Raw genomic sequence first — 14,973 nt, forward strand, 5'->3', positions numbered from 1 at the left:
TTTCTGGCTCATGATCTCCAGTTAATTTAAATTTTTATTTCAATGTGTATTTCCATCTTCCTCTTGTGCAATATGACAATAAGACAACATGCAATCACTGTACACTACACAAGCTATTTTAGGGCTTTACAGTGTGTTTTGAAACACTGCTATATGTGTAGTTGTCACCCTAACATACTGGGGGGAAAAAATAGGTCAAGCATTTTTTTTGCCCTCCATATGTGCATCATTTATTCATTTCTGATTTTTAAAGTGAAGTGTTTGCTTTTTTTGGTCTTTTGTGATGATCGAAAGGATCAAACAGGGGCATTTTTAAAATTCCTACATCAGCAAAATTTGCCCTCCCGCTTAGCTCACCGACAACATCTTGCGCGATGGTGACATAAAAACATACTCACAAAATACACACTCAGCACTTCAAAAAAAAAATCTTAAATCTCCTTAATAAATCACAATCCTCTTTCCTTGCAGTTTGTATAGGTCTTGCCAGGCAGAGATGGTGCTCTCCATTATTGCTAAACTAAGATGTTACTGCCTTTTAACCCTGTGGCATTGCTCTATTTAAAGCTTCATGTGCCAGCATAACATGAGCAGGCAGGCTAAGCACAGATTTGCCTTCTGTGGAGCTAAACACAGAGACATTCACATGCTTTGTTTTTATAATATAATAAGAATATTAGACAACCAGATGTTGAGTAATTTGCAAAAATACCACAATGGCTGCACTGCTCATGTCATTTTCCTACTATTAAAACTGCTAGTGAAAATGTGAAAACAGGAGTTAAATGTTATGCCTGCACATTGTTTTAAAGATAGAATATACAGCATGATGCTAAATCTGGATCAACTGCTGCTTAAATCTGTTTCTGTACTGCAGATATAATTAAAACACATCACAGTGACTTGCATCTAGTCTTTTCTTTCCTCATAACAATTTTTAACATCTGAAGTTTGACAAAAAAAAACAAACAATAGGGTGGAAAGTAACTATTCTCATTACCAACAGTCCAAACCCCAAAGACATTCAATTTACAATGAAATAAAACAAACAAAAAAATAAATGAATAATCAAATTCCAAATCCTCACATTTGAGAGGCCCGAATCAGGGATTGTTTTGCAACTTTTGCTTGACAAATCACTTAAATGATTATTCAGTTGTCAAAATTGTCACTTATTCCGACTGATTAATCAACAAATCCTTTTAGGTCTAAAATGCAATTTGTTTTTAAAAAGTACACTCATGTTATTCGGCCCTTTACAGTGAGCTACTAACCTTTGCTACATGCTAAGCTACAGAACACCGGTCTTTATCCTGAGTCATGATCTGGGTATGTAGAACAGTGACTGGAGAGTGTAAAACTACTGTGTTTTTGTAAATAAATGCATGAATCAAACTAAATTCATAAAATATTAGGGTTTTTACAGACAATAAAATTACCAGTGCATAATTGTGCAAATGAAACAAATAAACATGTTAAAAAAGTGCTAATCCAGTAACATTACACACTTTCCAAAGCAGATCAATTGTGTAAAATCCACAATAAAATCTAAATGTATTAAACAATATAATAACCAGTCAAACAATGTGGGCCAGTTGTGACCTGAGAGGACCACAGGAACTCACCTCTACATGTTGACAAGTCTGGATCAGTTTCCCCATAAGTGACTCCAGCTCATTGTTCCTCTTGATCAAATTACTCAGGTTGGAGTCCAGGGCTTGCTGTAGCAAACACAACAAAGACAAAACAGAATGAACAAATGAAAAGAATAAATGTCTGGGACATAAAGGCAAAGAAACAGAAATGCAGGGCAGAGCTGTAAATCAAAGTGAGATAAAAAAAAAAAAAAAATACAACAAAAAGTCCCCCTTAGGTTTGTCTATTTACAGGAGCCAAAGACTTTGTAAGACAACCTCAGGTGCTGCATCAGAAAACAAAAAAGTTGCAAAGCAAGTGGAAAACAATTGCATTTTAGAAAATGCAAGACAAAGTGAGCAAAAATTCCTTGGTGCCGATTCACCAAAGAACAACAAAGAGTAGCAAATTTTCCCTTCATCTGCACAAATATCCCCAAGAATTACACGGTCTTCTCTCTTTTTTATTGTCCACGTACCTCTGAGCGCGGGTGATACCCCTCATCCCTGTACTGCCTCCTCATCCTGCCCTGTCTGAGCCTCCGATAGAGGAGCCTACACTAGGAGAGGATGTTACTGGAACAGCCACTCCACTGAGCACCAAGCCATGCGCAAACCCGGCCAAGCGGCAAATTAGGCATCAAAAGCTTTCCCTATGAGAGGACGCAGCAGCGCTCTTGGCTAACGAACCGGCAAACAGGTGACAGCACGTCAGCGCTGTCCCTTAACGCTCCTCCCTGTTTTTTTATCTTATTTCCTCCCCCTTTTCCATTTTTTCCCGTTTGCTGTTTTTTATCCGCTCGGGCACAAGCTGTCTCTTTTCCCACTAAGACCGTCATGTTATTGCCAAACCGAGCGTGCTTAAGCCGCTCTGATGCCACGTCTCCACTGTCCCGTTCAAAACTGTTTTCCAAATGACTTTAGGCTGAGACGTGGTGAATTTTGCGATTACCTGCAGGTCTCAAAAATGGTTGCATAGGTGCATTGGAGCAGCAAGGCCGGGACAGCAAAATGTCAAAAGATAGCTTCACTGGGACACAAGTATCTGAATACATTTTGCATTTGGATAAATCCTTTTTTGCTTCTTTTTAAAATGCAAATTCAAACTGTTGGGCTTTAAATTAAGAAATCCAACTAGCTAGATATGCTACATTATTATCTAAATGCGCTTAACCTTTAACCACTTTTGAGCGGCAGTGTAAACAAAGCCAGGTTCTGATGCTGTGTTGAGGATTAAAAAGGAGCTACCCCAGAGGGAATATTGAATAAGCAACAACAGTAAACACAGATAGAGATGGTGGGATTTGTGTGTTTCTGTGTGCACTGTAGTGACACTACAGTGCACACACTGTAGGGTGGGGTGAGGGCTAAATGGATGGCCTTAATACGCCGATGACACACAAAAGCAAAAGCAGTATAAAGGTCTACTCAGTGAGAGGAATGTGATGCTGTCGGCGTATTATCGTTCATAGAGATAAAAATAAACTAAACCTCTTAAGGAGGTCAAGAATCCCAACAGCATCTGCATCACGTGCAGGTCATGTATGCTGCAAAATGCATACATATATGCGTAATTATGTCTCCATACCAACTTACATCTCTGCATGCAAAGGTACAATCTTCAGTTCATGAAATACACTGTGACATATACACAAGGGAACAACATACAGCATGAAACAACATTTAAAAAATGAAACCTGTTGTCAATATCCATGCCTCTGTGTGTGGTTGTGAATCTATCCTTTGTGTGTGTGTGTGTGTGTGTGTGTGTGTGTGTTTTAGGGTAAGATTTGGACATGAAGGGGTTAACCCACATCTACTGCCCTGCTGTCAGGTTGATCACCTGTCAATCCTGCTTGTTTATCCACCCTATCTCTCTCTCCCTCTCTCTGTCTGCCTCGCTTTTCTGTTGTCAGTCTGGGCCGGATTTTCCCCCAAAAAAACTGCCTGTGGAAAGTTAATCTCTGCTTTGAACCCACTGAGCTAAGCCATGTTGATTTGATGAGTTTTTAGATATACAGTAAGCCAATGGGTTCAGATTATGATGGTTTTGAGCTGCATGGATGCAAAATCAATTTAACAGGAAACTATGTAACCTAAAATATGTTTTCACTTGCAAGTTGAAGCTCCTTGTTCAGTGTTGGTTGTATAATTGTAATTTACCCTTGAGATGGTGGCGTTTCTTGTTGGTGTTTATAAACTTGTTTTATCTTGGTCCAGAGAGAACTCTGGTTTCCCTGAGGAAATAATTTCTCCAATAAATAACAGGGTAATAGGATGAAATTTGGTCTCCACAGTAAGTGTGTACAGTTTCGAATATGTTCCACCTGAACCCAACTTTACTGTCATTACATTTTGCCATTCCAAAATAGTGCAACCTCATGCAAGTAAGTAACAAGTAATAATAAGTAAGTTATGTTCAACGTGAACACTGTTGTATACAGTGTAAACATAATGTACAAGCAGACATGGTCATAGTTGTTTTGACCCTTGATGTTCAGACTCGTTGATGTCTGTACTGAAAGCCTCCATTAAGGCAGAGTGGTGAACTGTTTGTATCCTGGTTGGGAGGGTCTCTGCTAATGTTGGCAGGTGTCATGAATGGAAGATAAGTGGGCACTGATGCCATGCTGTGCTACATGATATCCACAGTGCAGAGCTAATAGCAAGTCTGTTTTAAACTAAGAGCAGCTTCTGCATATGTTTCTAATATATGATGGACTGTTATATCTATCTATCTATCTAGGTAAAATTATTCTCTGTTTCGCGCTTATCAAACCAATATTACAACATGTATTATACAGAACACGCAATAAATATCAACGATACAGGAACAAAAACAACAAAGCAGAACCAATAAAAACAGTCGTAAAATAAGTTAATAAGTTGTACAGCGTATAAAAAATGAAGTCGTAAACCTAAACACAGGAACAGCCAGCATGCTCTTATCTGAAAAACTGTTAAGGGGACAGCCATTTTAAAGTGGAATCTGGAGCCAGACTATAAACAGCCTTTAGAAGTAATCGATAAAACCTTAAAATCTGTTGTAAATTCAATGGATGGAGACTTGTAGTGGAGCTGAAAGTGGAATAATATAATCTCTTTTCCTGGGTTTAGTTTGAAGTCTGACAGCTGCCTTCTGCAAAAGTGTCAAAAATTAAAAAAGCCTATTTTTTTCATAGATGGGGTATCCCACATGCCCCACCTTTTCAAAAAATCTAAATAATGACAAGGTATTCAGTCTGTAATCCGCAGTGACTTACATGGCTGCTTGGCAATTGAGATGAGCAGTGTAGTCATATCACTTGAAATGTAAATACACTTCTAAAAATAAGATTTATTTTCCGAAGTGTGGTCAGCTGAGGTTTTTTTTCTCAAAGGAAAACTGGTTCCTTACACAGCATCTGCTCTTAATCAGTGGGAAGCTGCAGCACACTCAGATCCTCCACAGCTTCTTCTTATATCACCCAACAAGAATCCGCTCTTTGAAAGCGCACTTTGCATACGTTTCTTAAACTAACGTCGTCCTCTCGGCTTAAAAGTAAAAGTTGTATGGCTCCATATTCCACACTGTATCACTATGATTTTTTTTTTTTCCTTCTTGATATTTTCCAGCATTGGACTAAATCACACCCAAGAAGTGATGATAAGAAGGTATGCAAAGGGATCACACACAGACTCACACACTTAACCATAGATGGAGACAGGTAGGCAGCTGAACTTCAGAGGAGCTACATCTTTTTAAGATTTGCTGTGACACTGAGCAGGATTGTGCTCTGAGGAATCCTCACTGCACTGACAGAATTTCACTCCATTCTTTTCCTTGTTGCTCATATGTATATGAGTCTGTGAGTCAGAGATCAGAGAAACCTTAGTCACACAGATGAAGATGAAGAAGAAATTTGAGGCAAGTACAGAGGACAAAGGTGGGCATTTAAACAGCAAGATAGACATTAAAGCAGCAGTTGTGAGACAGGGACTGAGAGGATTCATCATTGCTGTGACTTATAGTGTCTTTACACACATCTACACCTTACTGTATTTACTGTATGTCTTAGTGCTAAATCATCGTATTGGGTGTTCTGTATTTGATGGAGGGCACTGGTGTCATTGCTCGACACCCACTTTACTACTAGTAAGCCCCTCTGTAAATTGAAAACCGTGTTTGTATGTGTGTGTTAGTATCAGTCCGAGAGACAATCAGATGATTTCTGCAGAAAAAAAGCAGCACTGACTCAAAAGCAAAACACAGCAGAGAAAAAAAGAAAAGACAGCAAGGGAAGGAACATTGTACAGGGGGAAATTGGGAAAGGATGGAGTGTGTGTGATCGTCTTTGACTGAGAGACAAGAAGGCCCCAAGCAAAGGGAACATTCAGTACAAAATGTAAAAAAAAGTTGATGGCACAATGCACTGTAAATCTTCAGATAATGGCTTTCATTTACTTCAACTGAACAGAATACCAGGCCTTTTTTGAGAAAGGCTTCTGTTACAGACAGGAGGGTGAAACTGGCAGGTCTTTTAGGAGGCCTACAGGAGGTGGTTTAGCCTCAGAGAAACTCTAACTGATGGTGTGATGTAGTAGTAGAAGTAGTGGTGCAGCTCCACCTCAATGTGTGCAGGAGACTTAATGGTATATATAACAACACATCTTGTAATGCTAACTCTCTCTCTAAGCTTTATTTAAAAGCAAACTTCCACGTCTTTGTATTGTTACTTAAGTTAGCATGCTAAACAGCCAGCACCAGCCCACCCGGTCTCGTAATACCACTCTGTACCTCCAGAGGCACTGAGTCACTCTAGTGTCCAGTCTGCCCTCAGTCCAACATGAGAGGATGAAGACGTAGTAACTGAAAGGAGTGATGCACTCTCTCGACCACATTCCTCTTGTCTTTCCTTGAGCTCAGCTTATTGATGCTGCTGCTGTAGCTGCTCTCGCTCTCCCTCACGCTCCCTGACTTCTCGTGGCTCGTCTTCTCCTCCTGCCACCCACTACATCTTCCCTCTCTATCTCTGACCGGGCAGACTGTTTGTGAAATTATCATCAGTGTAACAATAACCGAAGAAAACAGTGTACCAATCAGAATGCAAGGTAAAGCTATGAGGAAAACATTATTCCCAGATCCATAAATGTTTTGGAAACATATTAACAACTGCCCTATGATGAAGTTAGATTTATTCAGGCTAATGTTAGCTCAACGTGAGGGTGAGGGTAGAAACTTGGTTGTGATTGACCATCTGCCGGCCCCACTGAACGGCTAGTCATCAGGGGGAAGGGGACAGGGTGCAAATCCTTGTTTCTTACATGGGTAGTCACCCCAACTTTCTGGTAATATGCTGCCGCCTATTTGTCTGGAAAAATCTTACACATTAATGCCATGTCTGGGTGAAAGTCTCAAGTGAGAACTGATGGATATGATGTCACAGTGCACTGACACACCCTAAAATACACTTTTACAACAATTCTGGAGGTCATAAAAGCTGATATTGCACTTTAATGATTCACTTTAAGAGTACTTTGATGAAGCCAAGGTTGAAATGTTTAATAACAATATTAAGGGAGGAAGTCAGGGAATAAGTGTATTCACAATATAAAAGATGAATGAGACAGCTGGAGGACATAAAGGTAAATATTGTGTTTATCAGAGAGGCTGTGAATTAAATGTAATGTTTTGTGTCTGCTCATGTTTTATTGTGCATGTTGGCACTTGAAAACCTAAAGTATGTTGTCTCAACACTGAAGGACAGCTGATTAAAGCAAATGGATTACTGCAGAAACACAACAAACCTGTGATTTGAAACCAGAGCTGGCACAGAAAGAACCACACACACACACACACAGAACAGCAGCACCCATCTTTTATCCTCAAGGTTCTTTCTCCTCAGACCCAGAGCCAAGGACTTTAAAAGCTATTTCCAGCTGCCTTCTTCGTCAATTTCCTGTGACAGGGGTAATTTTATCTCTGAAAAAGGATGGGTGTTCCCACAATAACCTCCACGGCTCTTATCATACACACCACCACTGAAAAAAGGAAAGTATTCCAATCATCTGATATTCTTATTTTTTTTCCTGTGCTGAGTGGAGATATCTCAAAATCCAGCAGATCAGAGCAAAAAGTGATATGCATGAAATGGTATGGAAAATATGACAGTTTCAACTTGTCAGACTCCAAAGTGAAAGAAAAACATCATCTCTGAGTGAAAGCGGGAAAAGGGACTGCCTGTAACATCTTAAGTATTTCAAGTTTAACCACTGGGCTACCTGCCACTGAGGCATCAGTGCCTTTGCTGTGCTTCCTCTTTTAAGTTTGTTTTCTGTCCTTATGAATTAGAAATCGAATGTGTTGTTCTACATAAATATTACATGACTGTTGGGCTGTTTCCTGTGGTATTAGCTGAGATCAAGACCCCAATTTATCTCCTTGGTCACAATGTTTTGCCTCTCAAAAGCTTCAACTCAATACAAAATCACTCGCAAAAAAAATCATATACAATTAATCAAGCTGAAGAATTACTTGAATTAAAACTGACCCATTTGTCTTGGTCTAAAGGTTATAAAAGTTTACATTAATTTATTAACATTACTTGTGTTATATAATTATAATTGAAGATGACTGTTGTCAAGATTTGTTTGCATACGCAGTGTGTGGGTTCACTGCATGCCTCTGCTTAATGCCTGCCACAAAATGCTGCCACACACATATTTAAAGAAAATTTGTTTACTGGAATAAATTAAAGTTAAGTGAACTGACATGTACAGAACTCGGCTTTCTACTTGGAAACAGAATTTAGCCCAAGGCTGAGATACATTTGAGGCTTTGCTGTAATTGAAGATGCAGCAAAACAAGTCAGTCTTTTGAAAAAAAGTAATAATGTTGTTAGGTATAATGTGCCTTTAACGAAATTGTTGATGTATAATGTATCTTTCAAAATAAACCTTTAGTCCTGAACTTGAGATCATTTTTGTAAAATCCACAGCTTATTTGTGGCTTTAACCAGATAAATACAATCATTTATTTTGATAATTGATTAACTATTTTTAAGGAAAGAATGCCATATAATCAAAGTTCCAGTATCTGACTTGTGAGGATTTGCTGCTTTTCTTAGTCTTATGAGAAAATAAATATAATATCTTTAGTCTTGAAGTGTTGGTCAGATAAAAAAAAGCTATCTGATAGAATCATCTTGAGCATTTGTCACTATTTTCTTACATTTTATGGACCAATTGATTATTCAATTAATCCACAAGAAAAGTGATTCTTACAAATTTTATGTGTCATTTATGTTTTATTCACAACTCAGACTCAGAATCATTTGCAGTCTTGGTTTGCAAATATCAGAGAAAATGTAAGTGTGCTGTGCCTTGAGTCTGTGGAGGTCATCAGGGCTAACGGGGTGTAAACTCGTGGTTTGTATCAAACTCACGTCATGTGCCAGCTGGCTGGTTAGAGGGTTTTGAGGGCTAAACAGGTGGTCAAGTCCCGTCCAACTTTTGGCAGAAAAGCCACATTTGTTTTCTGTGTGGGAGACAGGAGGTCCTGCCTGTGTTTTTTCAGATTAGTGCGAGGCTACAGGGCAGATGGGGGGGTCTCTTGTGTATGTGTGTGCAGACATGCAAGCCTCATGCGCGTGGCTGTGTCTCTGTGAGTGTGTGTGTGTGAGGGGAACAGAGCACAAAAGTCAACGAAGCAGTAATACATGATTTGTTTACCCATCTGTTCTAAATGTCCTCACAAAATATTGTGACTTGTGTCAAATGGCAGCACATGATTTATTTATTTTGCGGATTACATATGAAGCAGAGTGGTGTACCAATAATTTCACACTGATAAATCCATCAAGGCCTGTGATACAATACATTGTTTGTCACTGTCTCTCTGAAAAACTCATGTCTTCTGACTTTGACATTGTTAGTCAGAGCCTTAGAGCATGCATATTTATAACCATTACAAAAATCATTCCTTTTGCTGTTATAGTCAGTCAAGGTTAAAAGAAACCAAAGTTGACTGTTGGAAGGAAAGGAAATATAATATTTAGCTGTCTCTGAGGCTTGTAAGTGCAACAGTAAATCATCTTTTTCAATATTGCTGAATGATAAACATATTTTTTTGGACATTCTCCGAAAAGCTGTTAACTACCGGCTTCTTTATGTCTAAGTCCTGCTCTATGTTCAGCAGCTCAGCCTGTAAGGCAGGAAGCACCAGGGATGAGCAGTGCTCGCATAAAGTCCTCAGGCAATTCATTTAAATTCAAACGTATAGAGTTACACAAAATGTAAATGACATGCTACTTGCACCTGTACTTCACATATGAATCCTTTCATGCAAACGTTAAGTATTTCTTCTGGGGTGGGAATACACATGTATTTCATGTGGGATACCGTGTGACATGTCACGCTTGTTATAATGCAGTTGGACTTGATGACTTACGGTTGTTCATTTTCTTTGCAACCCAGGTAACCCAGGTAACACAGGTAACATTTGGCAGTCTGTGAGTATGTTAGACTGAGGAGAAGTCTGCCATTGCTTTGTTTCTTTTTCTTTTTTGTGTTACATCACATAATTAGCCTATATGATATCTGCTGGGTGCACTGACCTGTGCTATGCTACGCTATCTCTCTGGATGAATGGAGGGAGAGAGCGGGGGGCATAATAATTAGAAACAGAGGCATGATAATTCGATGATGCACTGACCTGTAGCTTTACTGCTAATTATTCTCCTCTGCTCAGATTTGCTGAAACACGCAAGATGAAACGGTGTAAACACACGCAGCAAATCTGATGGCAAAGGACGTCAAGCACATTATCTGAGGCAGAATGGCTTGAACAATAAATAGTGCCAACCAGCAGAGGGCCCATAATATTAGATGAGATGGTGCATTAGCGGCTACATGCAGATTTAAGATGACCCCAGGGAAATAAGCGGGATGTGGTTTTTTTTTTGTTTGTTTTTTGTTTTTTGTTTTTTATTTCTTGAGAAAGAAAGAGAACAGTGAAAATTCATGGTTATAGTCACTCATTTTGGTTTGGTTAAATGTTAAAAAGGCATTTTACTACTCAGTATTACACTATTGCAGTAACAACAGTACCAGCACCTTTTCTTCTCTTGAAATCTGTTTGTGTGATTCAGTTTCTTCCATTATATCACTGAAGTCATGCCCCACTCTGCGGACAAATTACAAACTACTTCACACTTGAACATGTGTTTCAAACCTCTGGTAAAGGGAAAAACCTGTTTCTCATAGGAGTCACACGATGACATTTCATTTAGCAAGGCAAAACCACTCTCTGAGTGAGCATGTAGCAGTAGGGTTATTGCTGGAAATGTTCCCAGGGTAAATGACGCTTTGGAAAAGTTAGATGTAATTCTTCACTCATTGTTCTGTGAGAAAATCTGTGTAACTAATGTGTGAGATAATCAGTTTGGTTAAAAAATGTTTTTGTTGGATGGATTAATCAACAGGCAAGAATTTGTTCTGACTCAAAAGGTCAAGTCGTACCTATTTTGTGTAACCAACTGAACTCCAAAACCTGAATTCAATTTACAGGGATACAGTGTGAAACAGAGAAAATCCACACATTTACTGAAATTACTCCTTTTGTTTTGCGTTGTTGCTTAAAAATGATTGAAACAATTAAATGCCAATCAAAAGTGCTGCACACCATTTTTCTGTCTGCAAATCATTCAAACTTTGGAAACTCCACCACTTCTATACATTAAGGTCAATTTACTTGTCACGGGCAGCTTTGAAAACAGTCGTATGTCAGGTTTGGGAAAATAACCCTGATGATGTCATCGAGGTCATTTCAGCTTGGACATGGAGATCATAATAAGTCTGCGTAACAAACTGGAGGTATCCGTCTCACAAGTTCATCCAACTTTATCAAAGGACAAAGCTAAATCAGTGGAGTAGCGCTTTAAGAAGAGTTTTATATTATTAGAGGACAGATTAGGAGATTATTAGCAGCATCTGGTGGACATTTTCCTCCTTGTGTGTGCTCTGGTGTAACACACACATATATACTGCCTCTATGGCCATTACCAGCGTACTCTAATAGCCATGCTCAATTAAGCACACCTACACCCAGCAGGCAATTGTCGCTTGTTAACCTGCAACCTCATTGAAGACACCATGCCTCGTCACTAATGACACTCCCCATATTCAGTGTGTGTGCATGAATCTGAATACCCTCCTGGCACACTGGCATGGTGCAGTGATTATGCTAATTGCTTAATTATTCAGGAGAGATAATAAGTCAGTGTGAGGTGATAACATCTCATTTGATAATCGAGTTAGATACCTGGGTAAGGATATTAGGAAATTTCATACTGCAGAGCGGAATAAAATTAAAGTTTAAAATTCATTATGAGTTAGATAAGGAATGGGACTAATCTACAACCTTATCTGTCATTAAAATTAATCTGTTAAAAATGGCATCGGGTTTTAATGAGAGCACCATGAAAAGAAACTGGGCATATTTGCAAAATTTATGTGAAATCACCCAATCACCCAACCAAAAACAACTTGTGTGCTTACCCTGAGTTTTTCATAGCGGTCACTCAGTGCTGCCACCTGGTGGTCCCTGTGCCTTCCAACCAGTTTGCACAGCGAGCAGATCAGCTGATCATCAGTGACACAGTACATGTTTACCTTCTCCTCGTCGTGCTCCAGACACTGGAGCCCTCTAAGGTGGGAGTCAGGCATGGGCTCAATGAGCCGGTGGCCGGTGAACGGCTTCTTGTTAGGGTGTGTCGCTCTAAGGCATTCCTCGCAGTAAGACACCTCGCATGTCACGCATGTCTTGACAGCATCCTGTGGGGGGTCCTGCTCACAGAACTGGCACTGGACCGGTTCAGGAGGTGTGCCTGGGCTAGACATGGCGGCGCTAACAGGGACCAGCGCCAACCGGTTGCTCCCTTCCTCGCTGGGAGAGTTGGGCCCACTGTGGGGCGCAGGCAGCGGCAGTGGTAGAGGGAGCCCAGCTGAAGATGAGGCCCGCTGAACTCTATCGATAATGTTCTGCAAGGTCACGTTTCTCTTAAGTCCTTCTAATCCACGCTCTGGACTCAGAGAAATGACATATCTACAGGTGGGGCACTGAAAGGCGCTGATGCTCTGAATAGATTCGTTGGTGGTGCAGTGGGAGACAAGGATGCGGTGGGCGCAGCCGAAGCAAAGGCTGTGGGCACAGGGGAGCAGAAGTGGGTCTTCAAAGAGCTCCAGGCAGATTGGGCAGGTCAGCTCTGACTCCAGAGTGTCCATCCTGCTCAGAAAAGGCCAGGCGGGACCAGGCGCAGTGTCAGCGAAATCCAGAAGAGCCGCTCAGCTGTCTGTAGGCCAGAGACAGAGAGAGAGATGGAGGAAAGCAGAGAAAGGGAGAGAGAAAAGGGGAAAAGAAAGCACAGGGATTTGTGATTAAATGGTGTGAAACGGCTTACTCCTCACTGCTTTCTTGGGAGGGCTTATATCTCAGTGGAGCAGACCACTGAGTGGACTTAAAGAATGCCAGTGTTAAGTGCTGGATTTTTTTGGTGTGTGTCGAAACAGAGAATGGAGGAAAACGGATATCTTTATAGAGTACACAAACAGAAGCAGTTCAGTATGCTTCATCAGCAGACATTTAGATCTGACAATGGTCTGGCTGTGAAACTTCCACTTGTGTCCACAGATGCATGTGGCATTTATATTCTCCTCAGACAAAGCTGCTGATAGAAGAGAATATTAAATAATAAAGGGAGGGTGTGACTGTGCTGCAGCAGACAGGAGATGCAGACCCTCTTCTTATTGGCCTTGTCAGAATAACAGTCGAACCAGGATGACAATCCGATAACTGGTGACATGATGGAATAATTATGTGTAGAACAGAAAGAAACACACCACAAAAGAACCATCAACAACTCACTCACAATGAACAGTGCCAAACTTGATATGAAGATTCAAGAGAGTCATAGTGTGTTTGGTTTATTGTCTATAGAAAAACCAAACACACACCCAGTTACACACACACACACACACACACACCATCACTACTCTCTGTGTCTATTCGTTCGGCAATTAGTGCATCACCAGAGGAAGGTAATACATTTCATTTTCCAACTGACGCTGACTCATGATGTATAAAATCACTAGAGGTCCATGCCTACAGTTGTATAACAAATTCCATTTAAGTAACTCTGCACTAACACTCTCTGTAATGGATTTGCAGTGTCACTGAAAATGAATGAAAATAAAACCAGTGGTAGCGAGGAACTTATTTTGGGGGTTGGAGTAGAATCGTTTTAATGACAGTTTTTAACACTCAGCATAATGTGGCAGTGTGGGTGTGGTTTTGATGGCGGGTGCAGCAGTGGCAGCTGCAGCCACAGCTGTAGTCAGGTGGTAATTAGTGCACACGTCCCCCTGCACAGTAACTGATTTCCATCCAACCCTGAATGCTGTCTGTGTCTCTAGGTTAAAAGAGGACAGTTACCTGTGTCTATTATCATGTTTGAATACTTTGTGTGTGCAGTAGAAACACATCTAAACGCTTTTGAGAAAAGTGTCTCTCCACTTTGACACAGGTGACTTCAGTCTCCCTGTAACCTGTAAGATGAAACAGTTTCCAGGTGAAAACAGCCGTGGATGTTAACTGGAAGCTGAAGGGGAGTTTTTTGTTAATATTTCTGGATAATATTCATTTTAAGATTTCGACTGATAAGCATATTAGTAAGGTATTAGTAATGGTGTGCAAAACCTGACTGATAAAACACATTGGAAATAAAGTAATCAAAAGTTAAAATTGAGCCTCTAACTTAAAGTTAAAAATTGAATGCTGCGTGCAAGTTGTGTTTTATTTTACTCCTTCTTTATTTATGAATTTAGCCAACGGGCTGTAAATAAAGCAACTGTCAGTTTGTGGCAGCTAATGAGGATTTTGTAACTGCGGAAAAAACCTTGAAGATTAGATGAAACCTAAACAAACCCCATAGAGAAATGGAATCATTGCATAAGCAAATGTATTTAAGACTGGCACAAATGGAATCTACTGAAGATAATACAACACAGAATAAGAATGAAATATCACAGTTTTTTTCAGTGAATGTATTGAAGGGAAAGCAACAAAGAAAATGAAGACTGTCTGATGCAGGAGAGACGTCCACTCTTCTTCCCACAGTGTGGTATTTTCAGCAGATGTCACTGTTTACTGAGCTTGAGGCTTGTGTGCGTCTGAGTGGACTAGAATATCCCTCCTATTCATTCTCTAACCATCTTAACGCATGGTTTCCTTTCTTCCTCTGAAAGAAAAAAAACAAAAAACAAGTGCTGTAGATAAACTATCCTCACTTGAGCTCTCTGCAGT

At 40.1% G+C, this 14,973-nt stretch overlaps 1 protein-coding gene across 4 annotated transcripts in view; it reads right to left on the reverse strand.

The window, feature by feature from the left end:
- LOC111646186 (E3 ubiquitin-protein ligase Midline-1-like) overlaps window positions 1–14,973 on the reverse strand; it is a 56,516-nt gene that overhangs the window by 14,787 nt on the left and 26,756 nt on the right. For 3 of the 4 annotated variants that reach the window (XR_015436410.1, XM_023395617.2, XM_023395616.2), the window contains exons 2-3: window positions 12,171–12,964; window positions 1,626–1,721 (exon numbers count right to left, since the gene is read on the reverse strand). Coding sequence is in view for 3 of the 4 variants with exons in the window: in XM_023395617.2 (XP_023251385.1) it covers window positions 1,626–1,721; window positions 12,171–12,896 (822 nt within the window). In the remaining variant the exon portion in view is untranslated. Of the gene's footprint in view, window positions 1–1,625; window positions 1,722–2,113; window positions 2,204–12,170; window positions 12,965–14,973 lie in introns of those variants that run through there. The other variant, XM_087170883.1, reaches the window with a different exon arrangement.

The sequence above is a fragment of the Seriola lalandi genome, unplaced genomic scaffold (genome assembly GCF_002814215.2).
Source record: "Seriola lalandi dorsalis isolate HSWRI2012SDOR001 ecotype SW California unplaced genomic scaffold, Sedor1 jcf7180002054966, whole genome shotgun sequence".
NCBI lineage: Eukaryota > Metazoa > Chordata > Actinopteri > Carangiformes > Carangidae > Seriola > Seriola lalandi.